Source organism: Scomber scombrus, chromosome 13 (assembly GCF_963691925.1).
Source record: "Scomber scombrus chromosome 13, fScoSco1.1, whole genome shotgun sequence".
Lineage (NCBI taxonomy): Eukaryota > Metazoa > Chordata > Actinopteri > Scombriformes > Scombridae > Scomber > Scomber scombrus.
The window spans coordinates 6406633-6433386 of NC_084982.1; the positions used below are offsets into that span (position 1 = coordinate 6406633).

Below are 26754 nucleotides of genomic sequence, written 5' to 3' on the forward strand. Positions count from 1 at the left end.
ATTAGCAATAGCATTCAGCCATGGCTACACGGGAGGGAAGTGAGACTGCCGGCGGAAAGGTGAAGAAAAAACGTGTGTCGTTTAAAGTGGAGTGGCTGTCACAGTACATGAATACGGACGAGGGAACACTGGTGAAACTCGGCGACATTTTTTCTTTCTCAACCGAGACTGGAGTCGTTTGCAAGACGTGCAGTGACGCAAACGTAAAAGGCGAGTTTTCAGAGGGGAAAGTGTGGAATGACTGGAAGCTAGACTACCTAAAGCGACATGTTGGAACAAAAGGACATTTGCATGCTGTTACACTGTAAAACGACGAAAGCAGGGGCTTGGGATTGGATCGTTACTCCAAGAAAGCGCGGAGGAGCGGCAAAAGAGAAATGAACTGTCACTCAAGAAAAAGTCAGATCCAGAGCAAATCAAAATTCTCATTGACGATGTTCTACTTGCCATCAAAATGAACGCATCGATGCTAGCTGTTCAACAAATCCATGACCACATGGCAAAATATGTGAGTATACCAGAACACTGGAGGAGCAAAAATTACTCCTTTGAATTTGCTGAGTCAATCATTGCAGTTGTACAGAATGAGACTGTGCAGTATCCGAAACGCCCCATGGCATACTTTGATCATTGATGAGAGCACAGACGTAACACTGCATAAAATGCTAGTGTTGTATTTCAAATACAGAGAGGAGAATGACGTCAATTGCAAAACTGTGTTTGGTGGCATCGTTCAGTTGAAGGCATGCACTGCTCATGATCTTGTGAAGGCAATCACAGACTTCTACTCCATTCATGAACTAGACCTGCAGAAAATGGTGATGCTTTATAGGCTCCTACAGTGTTTGTGTGCAGATAAATTTTTAAAATGCAGACTAAAAATCGAGAGAATCGGCAGTATCGTAGAATCGCAATTTACATCGAATCGCCACCCAAAAAATCCAGAAGAATCGAATCGGGAGAAAAGCATATCGTCCCAGCCCTATACAATTCTGTTCAATTCAAAGTTTTTTCCTGAGATTTTTATCACTGTTCATATCAAAAATGTGTCAAGAGTTAATAACACCAACTTAGTTATTTTTTGACATAATTGTTCATATGGCAATAAATGCAAAATAAATGTTGCCAAAACAATATTGTATTTTGTTTTCATTAACAGTGACCTAGATATGGAGTAGCCTAGGTAATGTTGTCAAAATAATCTGTTATTAATCATTATATTAATAGTCAATTGTACTGATATTTGGAGTTGGAGAGGTGAGGCCATAGCACCGGCATGTGGACGTATTGTCGCTCACAGTTGCTCAAGCAGGTCATCAGGGGAGTTGAATTTCTGCTCAGCAGTTTTAAAAATTAGAGGGAACATTGGTTGTAGTATGATTATCAGGTGACCCTTGTTGTTTATCATGATTTTGGTCATCCTACACTGTATAATATTAACGCTATTGACGATTTTTCACGATAAAATTCCCCAAAAATATGCAAAAACAAATGTTTCTGAAATAACTGTTGTAGTACGATTATCAGGTGACCCTTGTTGTGTAGCATGATTTCGGTCATCCTACACTGTATAATATTAACGCTATTGACGATTTTTCACAATAAAATTCCCCAAAAATATGCAAAAACACATTTTTCTGAAATAACTGTTGTAGTCCGATTATCTGGTGACCCTTGTTGTGTATCATGATTTTGGTCATCCTACACTGTATAATATTAACGCTATTGACGATTTTTCACAATAAAATTCCCCAAAAATATGCAAAAACTAATTTTTCTGAAATAACTGTTGTAGTACGATTATCAGGTGACCCTTGTTGTGTAGCATGATTTTGGTCATCCTACACTGTATAATATCAACGCTATTGACGATTTTTCACAATAGAATTCCCCAAAAATATGCAAAAAGATTTTTTTCTGAAATAACTGTTGTAGTATGATTATCAGGTGACCCTTGTTGTGTAGCATGATTTTGGTCATCCTACACTGTATAATATTAACGCTATTGATGATTTTTCACAATAAAATTCCCCAAAAATATGCAAAAACAAATTTTTCTGAAATAACTGTTGTAGTACGATTATCTGGTGACCCTTGTTGTGTAGCATGATTTTGGTGAGTATACATTGTATAATATTAACGCTATTGACGATTTTTCACAATAAAATTCCCCAAAAATATGCAAAAACAAATGTTTCTGAAATGACGGTTGTAGTATGATTATCAGGTGACCCTTGTTGAGTATCATGATCTTGGTCATCCTACACTGTATAATATTAACGCTATTGACGATTTTTCACGATAAAATTCCCCAAAAATATGCAAACACAAATGTTTCTGAAATAACTGTTTTAGTACGATTATCAGGTGAACCTTGTTGTGTCGCATGATTTTGGTCATCCTACACTGTATAATATTAACGCTATTGACGATTTTTCACAATAAAATTCCCCAAAAATATGGAAAAAACAAATTTTTCTGAAATAACTGTTGTAGTACGATTATCAGGTGACCCTTGTTGTGTAGCATGATTTTGGTCATCCTACACTGTATAATATTAACGCTATTGACGATTTTTCACAATAAAATTCCCCAAAAATATGCAAAAACACATTTTTCTAAAATAACTGTTGTAGTCCAATTATCTGATGACCCTTGTTGTATAGCATGATTTTGGTGAGTATACAGTGTATAATATTAACGCTATTGACGATTTTTCACAATAAAGTTCCCCAAAAATATGCAAAAACTAATTTTTCTGAAATAACTGTTGTAGTACGATTATCAGGTGACCTTTGTTGTGTAGCATGATTTTGGTCATCCTACACTGTATAATATTAACGCTATTGATGATTTTTCACAATAAAATTCCCCAGAAATATGCAAAAACACATTTGTCTGAAATAACTGTTGTAGTACGATTATCTGGTGACCCTTTTTGTATAGCATGATTTTGGTGAGTATACCGTGTATAATATTAACGCAATTGACAATTTTTCACAATAAAATTCCCCAAAAATATGCAAAAAGATTTTTTTTCTGAAATGACTGTTGTGGTATGATTATCCGGTGCCCCTTGTTGTGTATCATGATTTTGGTCATCCTACACTGTATAATATTAACGCTATTGACGATTTTTCACAATAAAATTCCCCAAAAATATGCAAAAACAAATTTTTCTGAAATAACTGTTGTAGTACGATTATCAGGTGACCCTTGTCGTGTAGCATGATTTTGGTCATCCTACACTGTATAATATTAACACTATTGACGATATTTCAAAATAAAATTCCCCAAAAATATGCAAACTTTTTTTTTCTGAAATAACTTTTGTAGTATGATTATCAGGTGACCATTGTCGTGTGGCATGATTTTGGTGAGTATACAGTGTATAATATTAACGCTATTGATGATTTTTCACAATAAAATTCCCCAAAAATATGCAAAACATTTTTTTCCTGAAATGACTGATTTAGTATGATTATCAGGTGACCCTTGTTGTGTAGCATGATTTTGGTGAGTATACAGTGTATAATATTGACGATATTGAAGATTTTTCAAATATAAAAAATCCCCAAAATTATATCAAAACTAATTTTCCTAAAATAAATGTTGTAGTATGATTATTAGGTGACCCTTGTTGTGTAGCATGATTTTGGTCATCCTACACTGTATAATATTAACGCTATTGACGAGTTTTCACAATATAATTCCCCAAAAATATGCAAAAAGATTTTTTATGAAATAACTGTTGTAGTGTGATTATCAGGTGACCGTTGGTGTGTGGAGTGAATTTGGTGAGACTACAGTGAATAAAAATGGAGATATTGAATATTTTTTGCTTTGGTACTGCACTTTGTAGACGGTCCCTAAGCGCTCGCCTCTCCGCCCGCAGCGCATAGAGAGCAATATATTTCCTGCAGCCTGGATGACGACTCGTTTTGGCGAAAATGAGTTTGAAGTCAATAGTATACCTTACTACGATAGGAAAGAGACATTTTTTATGTTTTAACAATGTTTCGTTTATGAGCTATTGATCGCTGAAGTTCGAATCTGCCAATCTCTTTCTAACTTTACCCAAGTTAAAAAGCCTTTGTCCCTGATCATCTCCTTTGAAAGTAGCATCATATGTGTCAGACTCTCAGCTGAGGGAACACATACTGTAGGTTATATGAACCACAGTGTTTAATGATGCCACCGGACGAAGCCGTGCAGTTACAGTAGCGCTCACTGTATGTATCACGTTGCCAAGGGAATCTATAGCCTATCAGTGATCAGAATCTAGTTTGTATTGATTTGCAGGTTGTTGTTGTTGCTCTGACTGAACTACTGAATGTGTCTGTAGTGTTCTCTGGAAATTTGTCCTTCAATAAAATCACAGAAGATTAAAAGTTCACTATATTATTGATCAGTCTGACGAAATGTGCTATAATTCCTTTAAACCATTATGTTAACACTTTGATGATGTTTTATGCTTGGTCCTGATTTGCTGAAGTCCGGTTTACACTGCTATAGTACAGCTAATAGAACCCTGATTAGAAAATTGCGCAATCCTTTATTACCACAGATAATATCTGATCAATAAAAATCATTCCACTTTGATCTGCCGAAAACTAAAGTGATTTCATAGGACAGTGTCAGAGCTTGAGCATAATTCAGCTGCATCAAGTTTAAAGTTTCAGAGCTCTACAATGTGCAGCTGTCACCAGAAATACCGGATGCATTGAGAGTGCACTGAGCACCCAGGAATGATATTAATATGAATATTATTAATTAGTATTTCGTGCGCACGTTGTACTTATTTCGTGTAGGCTATAACGTGCGCACGAATTAGTATCTCGGGGACACGAATTAGTATTTCGTGCGCACGTTTTCTTTTCTTTTCTTTTTTTCTTTTGATTTCTTTTTTTTTTTTTTTTATCAATGTTGCACAATGATTTGTTTGCGTTGTATGTCACACTGGAACACTTATGAATTGATTTACATTTTAAATACGTTTTTAATTATATTCAATTATTTGTGAACATTTATTAAGGAAAACGAAAAATACTTACATATTGGGCCTACCTACAGTATATACCTACATTCAGTAGGTATGCTATGTGGCTATGTGTGTGTTTATTATTGCAGAAAACCTCTTCAAGGGGGATCAAGACCTCTCTGCTTTGCATCAGGATACTGATCATCCTGTCAGGATTTTTATCCTCAAGAGTGACCACCTTGCTGTGCATTATCCATTAGATGGCAACCTGTCCATTAAAGCTAAAACAAACAAAATATGACCAGAGGGCTGGCAAAAACATTGTTGTGCTGCCCCCATCCACCCTCAGGGATCACGTACAACCCAAATCACATTCATTACATAGAGTATCAGCTGATGCCATTGGGTGGAAGTTACATGTTGCTGTATACTGAATAGGTAATATATATCTATATTGTGGCCACAATTTAATTTTGTTTTTGTTTTTACCATGATCCTTTACGGGCTCCGTAATTTTAGAGCTTTAAAGTAAAAAGAAGAAACAGTATAGATGTTTAATGTGCAAAAAGACAGAAAGTAATACAAAGAATATGTAAACATTTATGAAATATAAAAATGTGTATGGAACACAACAAAATATATGACGACAGAATATAAATAATAACTAAAATATAGAATTATAAAGTAGCAGAATATATGCATGCTATAGAGCCTATAGCAGTTTGCAACAGTTATATGTTGTGGGTTGTTTTTCTCAGTGAATTGGGAATAAATCCTAATTAAATGTGAAGTGGTATGTAATGTCTGTCATTTTTCTCATAGATTGCCATCAACATCACAGAGGCCAGGCAGCTTGTGGGAGAAAACATTGACCCCAGTGTGGTCATTGAGATTGGTGATGAGAAAAAACAGACATCAGTCAAAGAAGGAACCAATGCTCCGTTTTTCAATGAGGTAAAAAAAAAAAAAAAAAAATCCTTCTATTAATCTTCTATTAATCATCTCACACCCCTCATATTTATCTTGTGAACCTTTAGGAGCCCAACACCTAGGTTGGAAACCACTGAACTAAACTAGCTAACTGTACATAAACTGACAAGAAGACTTTTACTGGAAGGACTTTAACTTGTAGGGAGTAGTTTTACATTGCTGTATTGTTGGTACTTTTATTTCTGAATACTTCCATCACTGCAAGCCATCATGTTCCATTGTCCAAAGAGTGACTAACAATATACTGCAAACAGCAATTCCATCAATCAGTCTGACTATATGAATGTATTCTAACTGCCCCCTCTCTCCTCTTTCCATCAGTATTTTGTGTTTGACTTCTTTGCCCATAAAGAGGTCTTCTTTGACAAAGTCATCAAGCTGACAGTGAGTAACAACAGCAGATGAGACGTTGAAAGTTAGCTGTCAGATATCCTTTCTGACATAACCTGCATATTCTTTCAGAAAGCTTCCATATATAGTGTACAGTGGAATATGACCATTTAAACATGAGATGCTCTTTAAATTTAAGATTAAATATTTTCTTGTCTTTGTGCATGAGTTTTTTATATGTCTTTACTTCCTAGTCTTGTAGTGCTTACAGAACCTTTGATCTTTATCAGGCTTTCAAGCACCTTATTAGTTAAAAGTGTGCTTTTTCTCTCCAGGTTATGCATTCTAAGATGCTGAGGAGTTTCACGATTGGCTCCTTTAAGCTGGATGTGTGGACAGTCTACAAACAGCCAGGTAACTGACAAACTCACCATTTCACATCTGTCTCACGTTTATTTATTACCTATAGGAAAGGATAAGAGAGTGTTTTATGTCTGTCTCCCCCGTCAGTCACGTCAAAGCAGCCTTTTAATTGAATATTGATTTTCAAAATTTTCCTGTCATAAGCCGTAATGCAATGGCCACTGGGAGCTGCCCAGTGGCACCTAAATGATCATTTTAGAAAGAGCAGACAGCATAAATCATTCACTTCCCCTGAGTGTCACTTTTCTGTCACTTTGTTTCTCCCTTAGGTCAACAGTTCATCAATAAATGGGCAACGCTGACCAATCCTGGAGACATTGGCACTGGGGTCAAAGGATATGTCAAGTGTGACATCAGTGTCTCAGCGAAGGGAGATGCAATACAGCCAGGACAAAAAGCAAGCGATGCTGAAGAGCAGATAGACAAGTATGATACCCATCTTTCTTTCTAAATGAGTTCTTGGGTTGTTGAAATTGTCTGACAAAAGTTATTTGAAATTTGAAAATTTGAAAACACAAATTGTCTGAAGATGAAAATAATAGACAAACCTAATCTATTATATTTTCTGAAGGAACAAATAAATGGTCAATCTTTTGTAATGTTCTGAAATAAGTTCAAAATTTCCACAAAATTCTGAAATCTAAAATGTTAATTCTGTCTGTGTCTGGAAATTTACTGTGCACATTCATGCTCACCAGAGGACAAATTCTCTCCATTTTTGGCACTACATCAATTTTCATCTTGTGCTACAACATATCAACTCTGCACATTAGATATTTTATATATAGATGTTATAAACATCAGTCTCCAAGAGCTACTAGTGGTACAGTAGCTTACATTTAAGTGGTTTAAAATATTATCACATCCACATTACTAATGGTTATTTATCAAAAATCTCATTGTGTAAATATTTTGGGAAAATACCAATAGTCATCCCTACAATATTTGCAGCAATATCGATATTGTGATATTTGATTTTGTTCATATCACCCAGCCCTATTTGTGATGCCTTTTTTCTCAGGAACCTGCTGATACCAGAAGGCTTTCCCTCTGAACGACCCTGGGCTCGTTTCTGTGTGAAGGTGTATCGAGCTGAGGGTCTTCCCCGGAACAACTCCAGCATCATGGCCAACGTCACCAAGGCCTTTGTAGGAGACAACACAGCACTCATAGACCCATATGTAGTGGTGAGCTTCTTCAAGCGAGTGGTGGGTTGAATGTCAACTTTAAGCAGATGATATTTGAATATGCTTTCATTAGGAAGAATCTAGGTGTAGTGTTTGACTCTTTATTGACTGAGTATGACATGTATCATCCTTTTTCTCCTCAACTCATCTCACCTCTCAGGGTCGTACATCCACACAGAAGTCCTCAGCAGACCCTGTGTGGAATGAACAGATCGTGTTTACAGAGATGTTTCCTCCTCTGTGTCAGAGAATGAAGATTCAGGTCTGAATGTTGAATGAATGGGGGAGGGGCAAAACGTTCTACAAATTTCACAAATCAAATTACAATTTACATTAAATTAGATATTATTTCTAAATATATTAATGTTAAGTACTTAAACATACACAACATCTAGTTTCTGTGTCCTTATAGGTTTGGGATGAGGGAAGCATGAGTGATGTTGCCATAGGAACCCATTTCTTTGACCTGAGACGCATCTCCAATGAGCAGGATGGTGACAGAGGTAAGGAGAGATGAAGGGAGGGGTTAGAGCAGACAAGAAAGTCTTGAAGGACGGTAAGGTATGAAGAAAAGAAGAAGAGTTTTGGGGAAGGACAAATACAGTACACAGAAAGGACTGATAAGGTGAACACAGAAAGCCTGCTCAAGGTGGAAAGAGTCATGGAGGGAATTATTGGCTGGCTCATGGCAACTCTCATTTGCTCTATACATTCTCTCTCCATCTTTCACCAGGGTTTTTACCAACCTTTGGTCCTTCTTGGATCAACCTGTATGGCTCTGCCAGAAATTATTCATTGGGTGATGACACAGTGGAGCTTAATGAGGGAATCGGAGAGGGCGTGTCCTACAGGTCAATATTAAGAGACGATAATAATTCAAATATTTTAATCATGATAATAATAACTGACAGATTATGAAAAATCAATATATTAATACAAAAACCAATTAACAAAAAGCTGTCCAATTCTTGCTGTTATCAGAGGGCGGATCTACATGGAGCTAGCAGTGGAGGTCCTTTCAGGAGGGGCAGGTTCGGAGTCCAAACTCAGCCGAATGATCAAGCCTGCGAAGGACACCAAAGCAGGGAAGTCTGGAGGGAAGGATGGTAAGACTCCTGCAGGAGGAGGAGCAGGAGGAGCGGCAGGAGGAGCTGCTGATGATGACAAAGGGAAAGCTACTGCAGCAGAGGTCCTGCCTGTGGAAGCTCCTCCTGTGGTAAGATGATATCCTCAGTTTAAACACACAGTAGAAACACTGTTGTAATAATTGAACAATGGTACTGTAGGCCTAGGTGATTTTATACCAGTCAGTTAGAAATATTTTTAATTTGTTTCTGGGATTGGTATGGACGGATATAAATGCTACAGTACCCATGAGCCTTTGGAGAAGACTGCAAGACACTCAGTGGACCGCTTGCATATAGAGAGAGTCATGTGACCAGTGGAGGCAGGGTGGAGAGTACTGACTGACTGACTTTAACTGACTACTACCATCGATCACATTGTAGCAGCTCCACAAGAGTCTGTGAAATCAGAATTCTTCTCTATTCAAAGTTTTTCAACAATCAGCAGTCACAATCAGGGCACCTCATCATTCCTTCTGAATTTGTTCAAAATGTACCCTTAATCCAAACATTTATTGATTTAAACCGAGGTTCTACAAAGCTTCAACCTGATTATATTAGCAGTATGGACACAGGTTTTGGATGTTGTTGTTATTGTTTTTTTAATCACAATGCAGTTTGTGGTCGTAGTTGATGTGAAGTTTGTATGTGAACACTGAAAACAGGAGAGTTTCATGACCATTCAAGCCTTAGACATGCTGCAGTTGCCAGTCATTAGTCAACTGGGATTGATTCATGAATTATTAGGGCATTTCCACAGATGGAATTTTCTCGGGAGACCATGAGACGTTTCTATAGAATAGTTCCAGTTGTCACAGTGCCCTGAATACAACAGCAAAACATTAAAGAATATGCCAGATATGCTGATAATTATCCTACACATGCTGAGTATAAGCATGCTTTCTTGTCCTGAGGCTTGATAATACACACCATGCACCAGATGGGGTATGCAATGAACAAAGAATATTATCAGGTCATGGAAGTATTTTGCTTCAGATGTGGGAAGTCTGTCTGACAGATAGATAAATGAATGCCAGGCAATGTTTATGTCCAGGTGAGTGCAGACGACAAGGAGGGCTTCCTGCTGTTTGGAACGTTGTTTGAAGCCTCCATGATTGACAGGAAGATCGGAGACAAGCCCATCAGCTTTGAGTTCTCTCTGGGTGAGTCACCAAATCGGATTTTTTTTTTGCCTCCTTTAAATACAATGGTGAAAGCAGTGTCTTTGAGGATTGTATAAGTGTAAAAGGTCAACTCTGAAGCAATTTTTGAGTAGCTTAATGGGGGATGCATTATATAAATCTTTATGTTGTTTTGACCACCCCCTAATTACCACTGTAGCCAAAAGTAAAATCACAGCAAAGTAGGTTTAATTGCTATTCCTGAAATCTGATGGAACTAGTTTCTTTTTTCAGACTAGGTCCCCCTACTGTATCTCGTCCCTCGTTTTATATTAGCTTACGTGGTCATGTGACTTTCTTGTTCTGTTGCAATATTGTATTTATGTGTCCAGTGATACAGATAGAAACATTTCTTTTCATCGGTTTGGTCTCCTAGGTATTTATGGTAATGTCTTGGAGTCTGCAGGCCAGCAGACCAGCTTTAGTATGCCCAGTCCTGCTGTCAGTCGAAGAAGAGGTGCGCTTGAAGTCCCAGACAGCGGTGACGTTTTCAGTTCCTCTCCTATCAGCTCCTCCCCTTCCTCCCCCCTCCTTCCCAGATCCCCTCAGGAATCCATCCAGACAACCAAGTCCACCACGCCTCCCGAAAAACCAGTCATCGTTGAAGGAAACAGGTTGAGTCATTTTGTCATGTGGATGTGATTCTTGACACTCTGTTAAACTTGGAAGAAGTATCAAGTTTTGGTCTTTCTGTTGTCTTATGTGGACTTTATGCACATTGTCTTGGACAGAGCGCCCCCTCAGGCCAATCAATGCAATTATATAATGAGGTCAATTCCCTCAGCAGTGTCCAAACTTCACATGCATAAATACAACTCCAGCTGCACCCGCCTTGTTGCAAGTGGGTTCCTTTTGAGCCAGGAAATTAACAAATGAGTACATGTGCTGACCAGTGTCAAAAATGACATTGCAACTGCATTTATGGAAGATAGGGCTTAAATTCTCCAGGATTTAACAAATGGGACTGTATTTGGATCACATGATTGCTGGAATGCTACAAGTATATCTGAATATCTTATATTATTTAATCTATCAGATATCTTGACCATATTAAAGTTAGTTATAACCAGTATGAGAAGAAAAAGGAAGGCAGATTGATGTTATTATAGTGTGAGTGAGGGTGTGAAGTATTTTCTAGCATGTTTATTGCTTGCTCTACAATATTTTCTATAGTGTCGCAGTTCATGAGGTGTATAACTTGTGTGTATATGTGTGTGCACGTGTAGGTACTTCATGTATCTGCCCCTGGAGAAACAGAAACCGTGCATCAGTGTGCTGAGTTACTGGGAGGACAGAACCTACCGACTCTACAACTCCAACATGCTGGAGAACATAGCTGTGCTGTTTGTATGTGTACACACACTCATGCACACACACTCATGCACACACACACACACACACACACACACACACACACACACACACACACACACACACACACACACACACACACACACACACACACACACACACACACACATTTTTTTCCCACCGAATTTGTCAGGATGTCAACAACTGATCTCAAATATAGAAATTTGAATAATCCATAAACCGGCTGATAAGGTTTCTATAACTCTTTACTGTTTTCCCTCCTGCTAGTTGCTTTATCAATGGCAAAGTCAATCTGACTGTCAAAGACTAAATTGAAGCATTTTAGTTTTTGTTGGATGGTTTGCACTGAAATTTTGTACAAACATTTGAGTAATTCCCTGACTTTTCCCACTGCACTACCAGTAGGTTGCCAATTATGACTTATTGTGACATGTCTCATCACCTAATAAATTGATTTCAATGTGAATTCAGTACAAATAGATAATAATGGTTCCATGATAAAAAACCATGTTAAAACATAATGATCCCCTGATGCCACCAGCGCGTCATTTTTGTCTCTTATCCTGTGAAATATCTCAAATTATATGAGACACATTGGCAAAAACTGTGTACACATATACATGGTTCTCATATGATTAATCTTTATGATGGTGATCCTTTTTTCTTTAGCACCACCATGAGGTTGCCATTATTGGGTTTAGAGTGAAATATCTTGTCAATTATTGAATGGATGGCCATGAAATTTCGTAGTAACATTCTTGTTCCTCTCGGGAGGAATTGTAATAACTTGATTTTCTTGAATTTGCATCTATTGTAGTGGCACCCTCAGGTCAAAATTTCAATTTCAATATCTAATACTTAAGTTTATAACAGCAAAGCTAATGCCATTTCCATCATCCTCAGTTACTGTGTGTTTAGTGACAGATTTCTTGGGTAAAGTGAGATCCTTAACATTACAGAATTATATGTTGGTATAGTAAAGTGACACGGCATTGCAGTTTGTTTACTTTCAGCTACCCTACCCATCCATAGCGAGGAGTCATAATTACAAACTCTGAAAGACAGTGATCAGTGATGTCATTTTAATCAAACAGTCTGTAAGTGTTGTGGTTATTGATCTCCACTGCAATCCTTGTAAAAGAAAATGTTTCTTGTCTTTTAGGAGGAGGGTTTGGCCCGTGCAGCTGAGCTTCACAGGAAGACAGATCCAGGGGCGGAGGACATGATAAAAATAGTCCTCAAAGAGTTCTGTACAGACACCAGGTATTCATAGCTTTTGTGTCTCATTGCAATAACAGTGGAACAATATTGACAGCATTACTTTAAACAGTGTTTCTTTGGAAATGTTGAAAAAGACAAAAGAAAAACAAAATCAGATACAAATTATTCTAAGCAGAGTATTTTTTATATATATCTTAAAACATATATGGAAGCAATCTTGAACCTTTTTTTTGTCATCTTGCAACAATTTCACCTACTCTTGTTCCAACACTACATGACACCAAATGTGATGTAACATGTCTGACACAGAGAGGAAGATGATTTGAAACCCCTGAAACTTTTGATAGTGTATGTCACTGTTTTTAGTTAGCTTTTGTTTGTTATTCCATGTGTTTGGGATTTCTTCCTCTTATTTTTGCTCTCAATTCAGAACATTAAGGCTTTGATGCCGAAATATAAATCAACAGCACTGCCATACACTGTGATGCACAACTTTAATTCCATCTCACCTCTACTGTTGTCCTGGGAAAGGTGTAGAGTAGACAAACCTTGTACCTGCTAGTGATGAGTCTCACTGGGACAGTGGTTCACAGAGTGTGTTAAAAGCCTGTCCTGTTTTTCTGCAGGAGTTTCATAACAGCAGCTGAGGCCAAGTTGAAAGCAGAGGTCAAGTCCACTTACCTGACACAGTTGGACAAGAAACGCCTCACAATGTGCACACAAGAACTGGTGGGAAAACCCAAGACACACAAGCATATACACTCACAGACACACAATGAAAATACTTGATTAAATTTGAAACGAGCAAGCTCAGCCGTTTTCCATCCTGAACACACATCAAGAACTGTGAAGATTAGGTATGAAAACGGATGTGACTGCAAAAGTACACTTGTATCTTGTCATGTCATTTGAGTTTGTTAAAAATCTTTTTCAATTAACTGTTTGTTCAATAGCACAAAGATTGTTTTTGATCTGGTTATTCATTTGGATTGCAAAGTTTGTTGTGCTGTGTTTAACACACGTTTGAAATATGTGTGTGTGTTTTGCAGGAGATTATGATCGAAGAGGCACAGTCCCTGGTGGAGGGGAAGAAGAAAGCTGGTGGTGTGAAAAACCTGCTGCAGGATGCAACAAAACTCATAAACAAACTATGCTTTCTTGTGGTGGAGGTACAGAACTCACCCTGTGTGTGTCTGTGTTCGTCCATGCACATCCTGACACTTTCCTGTGTGTGTGATACGTCGCTATTTTCTGCATTTAACTTTCAAATTGTGTTTTTTCTTCTACACTACAGCCCCAACATACAGTCCCAGACATGTTTGTGTGGCTACTAAGTAACAACAAACGAGTTGCATATGCACGGGTTCGAGCCAGAGACCTGCTGTTCTCAAGCAACCAGGAGGCCAAAGGAATTCTCTGTGGCAAGAAAATAACGCTTTTTTTGAAGGTATACACAGAGCTTTAAACTTTGGTGTCAGACGGTTGGCAGAGAAAAATTGATATACGTGTGTGTGTGTGTGTGTGTGTGTGTGTGTGTAGCCTCCAGGGAAGCGTGGTACAGGTTTGTCAGTCCAGGCAAAGGTGGATGTGTATATGTGGTTTGGCAAATGTTCAGAATCTATCCACATGCTGGACAACCTACCTGCAGGCTTCACTCCTGCCACAGGGGGCGCCGAAGCCAGCTACCCTCCCTCACACCTGGTCTGCACAGGTGAGAAAGAAACAGATTATTCCAATCCCTTTTTGCAATGGTTATTTATGCCATTGTCTTTGAAATTCACTATTTATTTATTTATTTTAACCACAGACTAAAACGCAGGGTTAGGGTTAGCAGCCATAAACATTTATAAATATAATTATTACTTATACAATAAATTAAGAATTTCTAACACACGTTTTAGTCAATTTGTTTTTATTTACATTTCTTCATGTGTAGACAGTGTACAAACAGCAGCGATGACACAGACATAGTAAATGGGAAAGAAACTAAATAGACCAAAAAAAAAAATGCAACCCCCACCCAACAACAACAACAACAAGAAAAAACAGCAAGAAAAAAAAATGTGTTGGTCATTTTGGGATATGTGATTATATAGCATATATGAGCTTTTAAGATGCTGCTAAATAGATTTTGTTATACAACACAAGGCTAGCTGTTTCCCTTTGTTACCAGTCTTTGTGCTAAACTAAGCTAACTCCGCCTTATATTTAATGGACAGGCATGAGACTTGTATTGATTTTCCCATGTAACTCCTCACCAGGCATCAAATTAACATATTTTATCAAACTAAACTTAATTCTACTGCAGCAGAGTGTGTGCTACATGCTTTTAGAAGTTCAGAAAAATTACAAAGTGTAGCTTCAAATCCATTTCAACACAGTTGAAATGGCTCATGACCAAAAAAAAGGGTAAAAGTTAGTAACATAGTGAAAAGTGGAAGAATATGTTTTTGTGATTAAAACTCACCCGAGACTACATGGCCTTGTCTGTATGTGTGTGTCTGCAGAGCAGCATAAGTTCCAGTTGAGGTGCCACATGTATCAGGCTCGTGGTCTGATTGCTGCAGACAACACCGGTTTGTCTGACCCGTTTGCTCGAGTCACCTATCTGTCACACAGCCAGACTACCAATGTAAGTGCACAATGTATGTGTGTGTCGTCAATGTTCCTCTGTGATACTGGTGATCCAGCTGCTTGTGTTGGAGTTGAAAGCAGGTTAAGCTGCAGTTATTGAATCTCATGAAATCATTGTTTTTATCTTAGACTTTTGCTTGATGACTACATTCAGATCACAGAAATGAACAATGCGTATTTCCACACAGTGGCATGTGATGTGTTGTGTACTGTATAATTTATTGTGTAATTTTTGGGTGGTGGCTCAGTGTTAGCACAAGAATAATATTGACTCTTAGGTCATAAAGGTACACTGTATAAATATGAGTGGATGTAACTAGTCAGCTGGTGGCCACCTAATGTAAACTCCATTTTTGAGATAGAATTGACTAGTAGTTGAGCAGTTTGCTAATAATAATTTTTTTCTCTCTGCTGTCTGGTGTAATCACCCTACTGTGTATAAGACTGTGCCTCTGGAGCTGTCACTGTCAGGATTAATTTATGTGTGTGTTCTTGTGGGAATTTGTTGCTGTTAGGTGATTAATCAGACTCTCAGTCCTACATGGAATCAGTGTTTGCCGATGGACCGTCTCCTGCTGAGCGGAGACCTGCAGTACATCCAGCAAGAACCACCTCGCCTCATCATTGAAGTGTATGACGACGATGCACTGGTATTGGAAACGACTTTGTGGCTAGACCCAGTCAGATAAGTCATGGTTTCGTGTCTATTTTTAAATGTGTCTCATAAAATCTCACCCTGTCCCCCCCCGGTGCAGGGTAAGGCGGAGTATCTGGGGGCTACAGTGGCAGTGCCAGAGGTGCGGCTGGCCTCTGACACCTACACACCTCCAACACTGCAGTACAGCCCACTGCACTGTGGCAGCCAGTCAGGAGGAGACCTGTTGGCTGCCTTTGAACTGGTGCAGGTCAGTCGCTTCTTTGCTCTGATCAAATAATAACTACTGTAAGTAGTGAGCAGTAATAATGAAGAAATGTTAATAAAAATGGGATAAATGTTTAGATTCCAGAGTCTGGAGAGCAGATTCTGCAGGCATTACAGGAGCAAGAAGGAGGCATCTACAGGGTTCCTGCAAACATCAGGCCGGTTCTCAGCACCTTCAGACTGGAGGTTAGACTGCCTTGTGTGTGTTTCTATGAACCATATTTTGTTGGGATGGCAACAAATTATTATGTGGTCTGGTTTAAAATATATGACTTGCTCTATTCTTTTGGATCCATGTACAAAGCTAACCTTGTTGTTTGTCTGTATTTTGTCTCTCCAACAGGTGTTATTCTGGGGTCTGAGGGAGCTGAAGAAGGTTCAGTTACTGTCTGTTGATCGCCCACAGGTATGTTCCGTTTTAGGGCTCTGCTTCCTTTAAAGTTACAATATCAAGATTTTACTGAATGGACCACTGCAGCTTCTCTATGAAAATTGTATTTGGTATTTTGGTCTGTGTAGTATGATGCACATTTATAATATTGATTGGTTGGTTGAAACTGTGATTAAGCATTGCTTTGTCTGTTCACTCACAACAGAAGAAATTATGAAAAACTGGATGATCAAACCCTAAAGAAACTAAATAATAACCTCTCTCTCTGTCTATCCAGGTCTTCATCGAGTGTGCAGGGAAAACGTTGCGTTCTTCCGTCATTCAGAAGTATAAGTCCAACCCAAACTTCACTACGCTGGTTGATTCCATCGAGCTTGTGAGACCAATACTATATTTATCATGAATCATAATGTAGTACAGCCTGGCATAGTTTTGGGGCATCTCAGAAGTCTATTAGTCTGATATGCATACACTACATGGCCAAAGGTATGTAGACAATACTGACATGATATGTTCAGGACAATACTGTGCATCAAACTTTGTGGCAACAGTTTGGGGGAAGCCCTCTCTTTTTTCAACAAGACAATATCTCCATCTGCAATGCTGATGTGAGCCAGGCCTTATCACCCAACAATAGTACCCAACTTCACTAATGCCCCTGTAGCTGAAAGTGAGCAAATCTCTGCAGCCAGGTTCCAACGTTTGATGGGAAGCCTTCTGAGAAGAGTGGAGGCTGTAATGGCGGCAGATTAATACCCATGTTTTAGGAATGAGATCTTCAATAATCACATATGTTCAGGTACTTTCATACAATGTAAGAACTCTGTTCTGTTCTGTTGTCCTGCAGGAGTTACCAGAGAATGAACACCTCCACCCTCCTCTCAGTATCACTGTTGTTGATTGGCGGGCCTTTGGTCGCAGCACGTTGGTTGGAAACCACATCATCGTCAACCTCAAGGCCTTCAAATACACTCCACCTCCAGCCCCACCTGCTCCCATACGGAAACACACACCGCCAGAAGTTACATTCAGCTTTGAACCTGCCCCGACACCAGAGCCACACACAACTGAGGGTAATATGTGTGTTCAAGATTCAAGATGTTCATTATCACTCCTGTTGTACAAGTACACTTGAGTGAAATTCTTTGGCTGTGTGGCTATATGTAGGGCATATAAACATAACAACAGAATATACATTTCTGGGGGGGGGGGGGGGGGGGTAAATGTATGTGTGAGGGAAGAAGATGTCCTTCATTCTGCTGGTGCGTAATTTGGGAATCCTGTATCTCCTCCTTGAGGGCAGCAGGGAGAAGAAGCTGTTATGTGGGTGAGCTGAGAACTTAATGACCCTCAGAAACTTCGTGAGGCACCGCTGGGTGTACAGCTCATGGTGTGTTGGGCTGTATGCATCACCTTCCCCAGTACCCTGCAGTCTATGGTGGTACAGCTACTGTACCAGGTGATGAAGCTATAAGCTCTATGGTGCCCAGGTAGACGTCCCTGAGGATCTGGGTCCTCATGCCAAATTCCTTTGGGTATCTGAGGCTATACAGATGCTGTTGGACCTTTTTAACAACAGTGGTGGTGTGGCTAGTCCAATGTCCAATTTTCTGAAGCTTTCAGTCACATCTCATGACCTTTATAAAATTCCACCGGCTAACTGAAAGTTCTGGAAAAGGTCCAGTGAGAGAACCAATCTGCCTATTGGAAATGGGTAGAAAGTAATGATGATAGAGGGTTTGCCTCCACATTATTGATCATCCAATCAATTAGATATTTGTCTCTCATCCAATAGGACTGTCCGAGCCCGCTGGAGAGTGCAGTTCCACTGTAGGACTAACAAATCAGGATTTCCTGATCACTGTTGAGGAAGAGATCTCTCCCCCACCCCCAGCCCCGCCCACCCAAAAGCCTGGACGTGAAAAGAAAAAGGTGAGCACGCCCACACACACACACACACACACACACACACACACACACACACACACACACACACACACACACACACACACACACACACACACACACACACACAAAGGTCATAAATGGTGTTCTTCTTAGTCACATATACAACTCTTTTAATGTTATTTGCATGTGTGTATGTTTTAAATCCAGGATAGCAGCTCAAAGACTACTCGGCATCGTTCCACCAAGCGGAAGAAGAGGACCATCGCTGACGAATCAGCAGCGTGTGTCATCGATTGGTGGTCCAAGTACTACGCGTCTGTAAATAAACAGGTACCTCTGACTGTATGTTTTAAGCACAGGGTTGCAAAAAATCTAAAAACATATTTAAAAAATTACAATGTGTCCTCCTTTATGTGTTCCAGGCCGTGCATAATGCGTGCTCTTCACTCCCCCTAGTTTTTGAACCGGAAAAAGGTAAGAACTCCTCGTAGGTGACATTATGCCCCTCTCAGGCAGCCATGCTGGAGGTGCTCTGTGCAGCAGTGGAGGTCTTATCGTCTGCCTGACAAAAAAGGGAGCATTTATCATTTACAGTCAAATAAATATTTTGACTTGTGATGACAGAAATATATAAATGACAACAACTAAATCAAACCACGTTTGGCTGTATTAAATGGAGAATAACCAAGCTATGTCTTACCTTCTCTTTACAAGATGTTGGCAGTGACAAACTTTTTTAATTTCAATGTGATTGAAGTACAACTGTGGAATGCACAACATGTTCACCACTTATGCTATGTACTGTATAACTATATAGGAAGGGTTAACAAAACACTTGGCCCCTGACACATACACACATTGTTGTGTATTGCAGTTCAGTCGTGCTCCCATTTGCTCAACGTTGGAATAGACACCTTGGGTAAGGAAAAAGACGTGCAACCAAGAAAGTTATTGTCATCGAGGTGGATTAAACATTTTAAATCCACTGTTTAACTTTGTGTTAGTCAGTCTTCCTGGGAAGTGTTGGTATCTAATTGGTTTCAGTGGTACAACCCTTTAATTCCTGTAGGTGTCTCTGGTTTTGACTAGTTTTTTACTTTTTTTTATCCCACAAGAGTTACTGTGTTCTGTACAGTATGTTGGGGTGGCCAGCATTTGAAATACTTGTGCTCATCTGGAAAGATTAACAGCATTAAAAAGAAAGAAACAAATAACTGTACTTGGCACACAATAAAAGGGACCTGTGTTCGTCTGTTTTGTTCGTTTTGTTGTCTTTTGGTAAAGAGGAAAAGGGTCGGTGTGTTTTGGTGAGTGTCAGTGTCTCCCACTGAACATATATGTCTTGATCCATCAGTCAACCTTATACCGGATGCAGACAAGAGGAAGAAACTGAAAGGGAAAGAAGCCCTGCAGCCAAACCTGACTTCGCCTTCTAAACTAGCCACACTGCAGGTACTCCACTCACAAACACTGTTGGTTTTAATAACCATCTAGATGTTCAGCGTGAAAGAGACTCAGTCAATACAGCTACCTGCACTACCACTATCAGCAGCTCCAATGTGCACCATTATTACAGTTATGTATGTTATATTAGTTCACAGACATTGACCTCAAAACATTCACAGCATGGTTCAAATTAGTTACCAAAAAGGAATTATTATTTTTTGTAACATGTAGAGTTTCACATGGATTGATTTTACAATTGTTTTACAGTTGTACAGCAAGGAGCTGGAGGAAGAGTTTGGGCCTTTTGACGACTGGGTGAGCACGTACGAGCTGTTCAAAGGGAAAGCCAATGAGGAAGAGGGGACATCACAGGAGAGGTTCGTCGGCAAATTCAAGGTGAGATGATTAGATTTAATGTTCTCTAAATGATCCCACCTGACATACAGTATCTTCACTATTGATCTATTTGACTATGAAATGTCCTGCTTTACAGGCGCGTTTCTGCCTGTATAAGCTGGCTGACGCAGAGGACTGGGAAGACGCTGGGGACTTCAGAGTCAGCCGAGGAATCCCACCTAATGACCTGGTCCAAGTCCTCGTCCGGGTTTACATCGTCTCTGTGAGCTATGCTCTTTTGTGGATCTTATAAAATAACTTAATCTTGATTTAAGATGTTTTTTTTTTTACATATTCTTACATGTTCTTCCTAGGCATCTAACCTTCACCCATCTGACCCGGATGGGAAGTCAGACCCTTATATCGTTCTTCGGCTTGGCAAGAATGAAATCAAAGACAGAGACAACTACATCCCTAAACAGCTAAACCCTGTGTTTGGGAGGTAAATGACTGCCTGACTATAGCTTTGTCTTTTCAAGTAGAAACTGTTCCTTGTGAGCCTGCCACAGGACTTCTCTGACTGTTTCTCTTTCATTCTTCCAGGTCTTTTGAGATGCAGGTAACATTTCCTCGGGAGTCTCTGCTGTCGGTGGCAATCTATGACTACGACATGGTGGGAGGGGACGACCTAATTGGAGAGACACGCATTGACCTGGAGAACAGATTCTACAGCCGACACAGAGGCACCTGCGGACTCCCTACTGAGTACAGTCTGTGAGTCTGGACATTTGTCTCCTCTTTGAGAACCAGAGAGGAGTAGTTAATTTGGTTTAATTTTGCATTTGGTTCCTTCAGGGATGTGTTGACCAAGTGTTAAATAATTTATTCGGAGTGACTCTTACTGTGTGCTAAATTCACTGTTCCTTCTCTTCCCACTTTGTGTGTCTCTCAGAGATGGTTATAATGCCTGGAGAGACTGTTTGAAGCCATCAGAGCTGCTGTCCAGGCTGTGCAGAGAAAACAATCTGGATGGTCCTCATTTCCATCCAGGACGCATCACTCTGGCTGACAAAGTCTTCACTGGAAAGACACGCTTCATGCTTGAAGGTATACTCCGGACACAATACATGCTACTCTTGAGATGCCAGTTAACCATAACCTTATGCATCTATTCAATAACATCAAAAGGGACAGAGATCTGCAGTGATTCTCATCAGTAATGAATCAGGGTTTTCTGTCAGAAGTGTCTCTTCTCTATCAGGCAGGTTCCCCTTTGGGGGTTAGATACAATGCTCGCTCATGTCTTTGGTTTCACAGATGGATGCTCTGAGCATCTTCCCAGCATTTAATTATCTGCTCATATGTTTTGTGTCTGTGCTGTCATTTTCACTTCCCTAGTTTTTATTTTCATTAGATAGCTAACTGTAGCATCTTCCCAGTATTTACAGAGGTGTAAACATTAAATGGTAAAGTTTTTCTTTAGGTAATATCTGTGACTCCTGATTTTACATATTTTCTAGATATGAACATATAAATCATACACAGTTAATATGCAAAGTGTAACATGTTGGTCTCTGAATCCTTTGAAGAGACAAGGTTTTGCTAATTTGGATGTGGTGTTGTGCCCAGTACTGAAGTCAGTGTATTTTGGCGCTTGCCTTTTTCATTTTGTTATTCTGAAGGCAAAATATTGCCTATGCCAGTGTTGGTGCCTGTAATAGCCATGTCACTTCTGTCAGTGTTAATCTTTAAGAGACAGATAGATAGATATTTGGTAAATCACTAATAAACATGTTAATATTATGCAAGTAACTTTGTGTTTTTTCACAGTATTCAGATCAGGTGACATTTTTGGCCAGCGTTTTAAAGTGCTGTATCATTTACATTTACTACATTTACTTCATTTACTTCTGTCCAAAGCAAGTATAATGAGTATGCCACAGTCAGGTTAATTTCTGATAATAGCCTTGTGGTGTTTGTGTGTGGTGATGATGACGATGACGATGATGATGATGATGTGTGCACATGTTCTAGACCAGGTGGTGGAGTCCTATGAGCACTTGTCTTTGAAGATCCTGCATCGCTGGGCAGAGATCCCAGCTGTGGGATGCAAACTAGTGCCCGAACACATCGAGACCAGAACTCTGTTCAGCAAGGCCCGACCCGGGATGGACCAGGTATAACTGAGCACACAGCTCTCAGGAGGGAACAGAAAATAAAACAACCAGAAGTCATAATGGTTTTTTTTAGGCTGGATCTTGCATTAAAATGGCAGTAGGTGTCTGCAGGTCAAGGAAAAAATATCCCTTTTAGGCTAAACCCTCAGCATCAGATCACAAACTGCTTTGGCTCAACACAGAGTATTTAATCATGCATATTCTGATGGCCTTTCAAAAAATTAAATGACAAAAAAGAATTTTTTTCTTTATTGTGTGTGTAGGGTCAGGTCCAGATGTGGGTAGACATATTTCCCACAGACTTGCCTCATCCTGGACCTGCAGTGGACATTTCACCTCGAAAACCCAAAGGGTTAGAGCAGTTTGTCCAACAACACATCACATGCTAACCACTATTTAATATCTTGATAAAAATTAAAGAAAATCAAATGGGTGCGTGTGTGTGTGCAGGTATGAGCTGCGTATTATCATCTGGAACACGGAGGATGTCATTCTGGAGGACAGTAACTTCCTGACCGGTCAACAGTCCAGTGATATCTACATCAAGGGGTAATGAAAAACGTCTTGTGTGTCTTTTCCAAAGACATATTTGTTAGATTTTCTTGCAGAGGTTTTGCTCTCTCTCTCATTAAAAGTACTGCTGAAACATGACTTTTAACAAGAAAGTTTAGTTTAAAGGTTTATGGCGGAATTTTATGTATGAAAGGCTACATGACTTAAAGGATAGGGTTACACTATTTTGAAGTGTGTCTTAAAACAACAAATCAGGAGACCAAATGAACAATACCAAATTGTTCTTGCTGTAATCATTCCTCCTTTTCGTATTGACGATTAAGAGATCCCTTCATAATGCATTTTCAATGGGAAGTGATGGGGGACAAAATCCAAACGCCGACTCCAATGCAAAAATGTGTATTGGAAACTAATATGCAGGTTCAGATGTCCAAATTAGCAAATTAAGTGAATATATTTCAACATGATTTTTAGTGCCAAAGTTTCTCTTTTTGTTAAAATCCTTCCACTGAAGGTCAACAGGGAAACATCCAGACACAAATAAGACTTTTTTTATTAAAAGACTGTAACTGTGGAAGGTATCCACTTTATTTGACTAACTCAAAGAGCTGATTTTGACCCCATCACTTACAATATAACGCATTATGAAGGGATCTTCTAATGGTCAGTATGAACAGGAAGAATGATTCCAGCAAGTAAAACCTATTTCGGTGTTTATTTGGCACCTGACTGTTGTTTAAAGACGGACTTGAAAAACTTTGACCCTGTCCTTTAAAACATGGACAAAATACTAGGATATACTTTATAATCTCCATGTCTCTCTGCAGCCGAGTTTTATTTCCGATCTTTTGATTTTAGGTATAATTTTAAATTGTCACAATGTCAGACTGATGAATGATATCCATACACTCTCCTTCTCCCTCTCTGAAGCTGGCTGAAAGGTTTAGAAGACAACCAACAGGAGACGGACGTCCACTACAACTCTCTGACTGGAGAGGGAAACTTCAACTGGCGCTTTGTCTTCCCTTTCTTCTACATGCCTGCTGAGAAGGTACAGACACATAGACGCAGGTTCAAACCTCCCTGCACCCTGTTCTACTGAGCATGACCCAGAATCCAAATGGTCTAATTAGTTCAATCTCTTGGTCTTTTCCTTCCTCGTTCACAGGTAATAGTGGTGAAGAAGAGAGAGAGTATTTTCTCTTTGGATCACACAGAACAGAAGCTTCCTGCCTTCCTCATTCTGCAAGTCTGGGACTTTGAGACGCTCTCCTCTGACGACTTCCTAGGTGTGTGTGTGATGGCATCTCCACACGTATCTGCATTTCTTAATTTTTTTGTGCGTGTTGAACTGACTAAGTTTGTGTATGCAGGAACGGTGGAGTTAGACCTCCACAGTTTTCCTCGGGGAGCAAAAACAGCCAAGGTGTGTAAGAAGGACATGTTGGTGGAACGCTCAGACAGAATCTCCATTTTCCAGCAGAAGAGATCGAGAGGCTGGTGGCCCTTAAGCAAGTCTGGAGAGCTGACAGTACGTTTTCATACACAATTCATACACATTGACAAATGCTGGCTGAGATCTTGAGACTTACAGGTGTGTCTTGTGCTCTGGAAACATCAGGGGAAAGTGGAAGCAGAGTTCCATCTCGTGACAGCTGAAGAAGCAGAAAAGAATCCCGTTGGCCGAGCCCGCAAGGAGCCGGAGCCGCTGCCCAAACCAAAGTAAGAGCAGTAAGAATTAAATAAAATCCAATCTGGTTTGTTGAATATGTGACGGTGTCTGCTCCAGAGAGAGGAAGCTGGAACGCAGTGGAAGTAGACGCCACTGAAAAGTTCCTCAAAACAGATTCATGCACCACATCACACTGTTGGACCACTGGAGCACATACTGTTACACTTTATAATGTCTATGATTCATTCATTGGGAAAAACTGCAGCTCCCATGAAAAAGGCTGATAAAAACACAAATATCACATTAAAAAATGATTTATTTAAAAACATTTTTATAATAATCCTTACCTAAAGATAATGGCACGACAGCATATGAGGACCATATGTGTAAAAATACATTTTAAAAAATCACCTGGAGGAGGGGGGGGGGGTAATATTTCGAGAAAAAAATTGATTTTCAAAGTCGTAAATTTACGAGAAAAAAACTGGAATATTTATGAGAAATAAACTAAGATATTCTCTGACATATAACAGCATCCAGATTTGTATGTTTTTTCTCCAAACCAGGCCCAGTTACTTGCAATGTCTCTTCAAAGTCCAGATGCTTAGGATGATATGGTGATTCTGGGCTAAGATAACAAGTATCTCCTTATTGCTAAACCCAACTGAAAAGTACAATGTGATCAGTTTTTCCATGGCAGGCATAATGCACGACAAGCCACGTTGCAAAGTGAGGCTATGTGATAGCTTGGCAGAATAAAAGTTTTTTTTCTCATACATTTGAGCTTTTTTCTTGCAAATTTTCCACTGTATAATTTCAAAGCATATCCGACTTTTCTTCTCATACATTTACTACTTTAATCTCAATTTTATTTTTTTTTTTTTTTTTACATATATGGCCCTAATACGCTGTCGTATAATGGGGTAAACCACACAACATCCTGTTGAATATGGCCATGTTCCAAGCCTAGATTTTTTGTAATTTTCCATTGTGATTTTAAACAAGGTTTTTCTAACATCTGGGACGAAACCTCAAAGTGTTTGTTCAACTTTAGTGCTTTATCCAGTAAATTCTACTGGAAGATCTCTAGAAACACAGTTCATTCATTTTGACAGATTTGTAAATGTTTTTTTGTTTTTTTTTGCTGGATTTACCAGAGCTTAGACATATTAACTAACTCTCAACAGCTGGACTCAGTAACCACACACTACATCTCAGATGGGTTTTTTTTTTGTTGATAATTTAGTTCTTCACACTTTTCCAAAACTCTGAACAAAACACTGTTCTAGTCTCAATCACCCAAACTCTCTCTCTCTCTCTCTCTCCTTCCCAGTCGTCCAGACACCTCCTTCTCCTGGTTTGTCAACCCGTTTAAGTGCTTCTTCCACCTGATTTGGCGAAACTACAAGAAGTACATCATCATCGCCCTGATCCTGCTCATCACAGCGCTGTTCCTTGCCCTGCTGTTCTACACACTGCCAGGAGCCATCTCCCAGAAGATAATCAATGGATAACACACACACACACACACACACACACACACACACACACACACACACACACACACACACACACACACACACACACACACACACACACACACACACAATACACCAAACAACAAACCTAGGCAATGTTCACACTTTTGATCTACACATCTGCTGAAAATTATCAATAACTAAGATTATGTAACCCCCCCCCCTCTTAAAGAACCATTGTCATCCTGTAAATATCTGCAGATGTTCTTTTTAGAAGCCTTGATGTGTTTCCCAGTAAACTTTAAATTATGTAATACCTCCCAAATGATGTCTTTATGTGTCCTAATCAGGCACAAGCAGCGTTTAAGTTGTACAAACTTCAGCTCCCCTCTAAGTATACTACCCACACACTGGAAAGCCCATGATGTCCTATAATTAACAGAGACAGTCACATAAACATTAGAAAACATAATGATCAGTTGTCTCTGTGGTATTACATTTAATCCAT

The 26754-nt window shown here is 39.4% G+C and overlaps 1 protein-coding gene across 1 annotated transcript; it reads left to right on the plus strand.

The window, feature by feature from the left end:
- The first annotated feature begins 20 nt into the window (after positions 1-20).
- fer1l6 (fer-1 like family member 6) lies at positions 21-26322 on the plus strand. The gene is made up of 43 exons (XM_062432252.1): positions 21-269; positions 5804-5935; positions 6293-6355; positions 6637-6715; positions 6994-7150; positions 7746-7932; positions 8072-8173; positions 8324-8414; positions 8645-8762; positions 8893-9124; positions 10090-10198; positions 10593-10830; positions 11443-11563; positions 12711-12811; positions 13396-13498; positions 13819-13938; positions 14064-14216; positions 14309-14480; positions 15277-15401; positions 15919-16053; positions 16159-16308; positions 16404-16511; positions 16669-16731; positions 16994-17092; positions 17564-17789; positions 18512-18648; positions 18832-18954; positions 19047-19098; positions 19499-19543; positions 19979-20076; positions 20338-20466; positions 20564-20689; positions 20781-20908; positions 21010-21180; positions 21359-21513; positions 22441-22583; positions 22847-22935; positions 23034-23132; positions 24027-24147; positions 24265-24385; positions 24470-24627; positions 24718-24818; positions 26102-26322. The coding sequence occupies exons 1-43, from the start codon at positions 21-23 to the stop codon at positions 26280-26282; spliced, it is 5610 nt and encodes a 1869-aa protein (XP_062288236.1). The 3' UTR covers positions 26283-26322.
- Positions 26323-26754: the final 432 nt, after the last annotated feature.

Coding starts and splice junctions, on each gene's coding strand:
- fer1l6 (XM_062432252.1), top strand. CDS start 21: ATGGCTACACGGGAGGGAAGTGAGACTGCCGGCGGAAAGGTGAAGAAA. Junction 9,125..10,089: donor TGCCTGTGGAAGCTCCTCCT/GTGGTAAGATGA, acceptor GTTTATGTCCAG/GTGAGTGCAGACGACAAGGA. Junction 17,093..17,563: donor TGGTTGATTCCATCGAGCTT/GTGAGACCAATA, acceptor GTTGTCCTGCAG/GAGTTACCAGAGAATGAACA.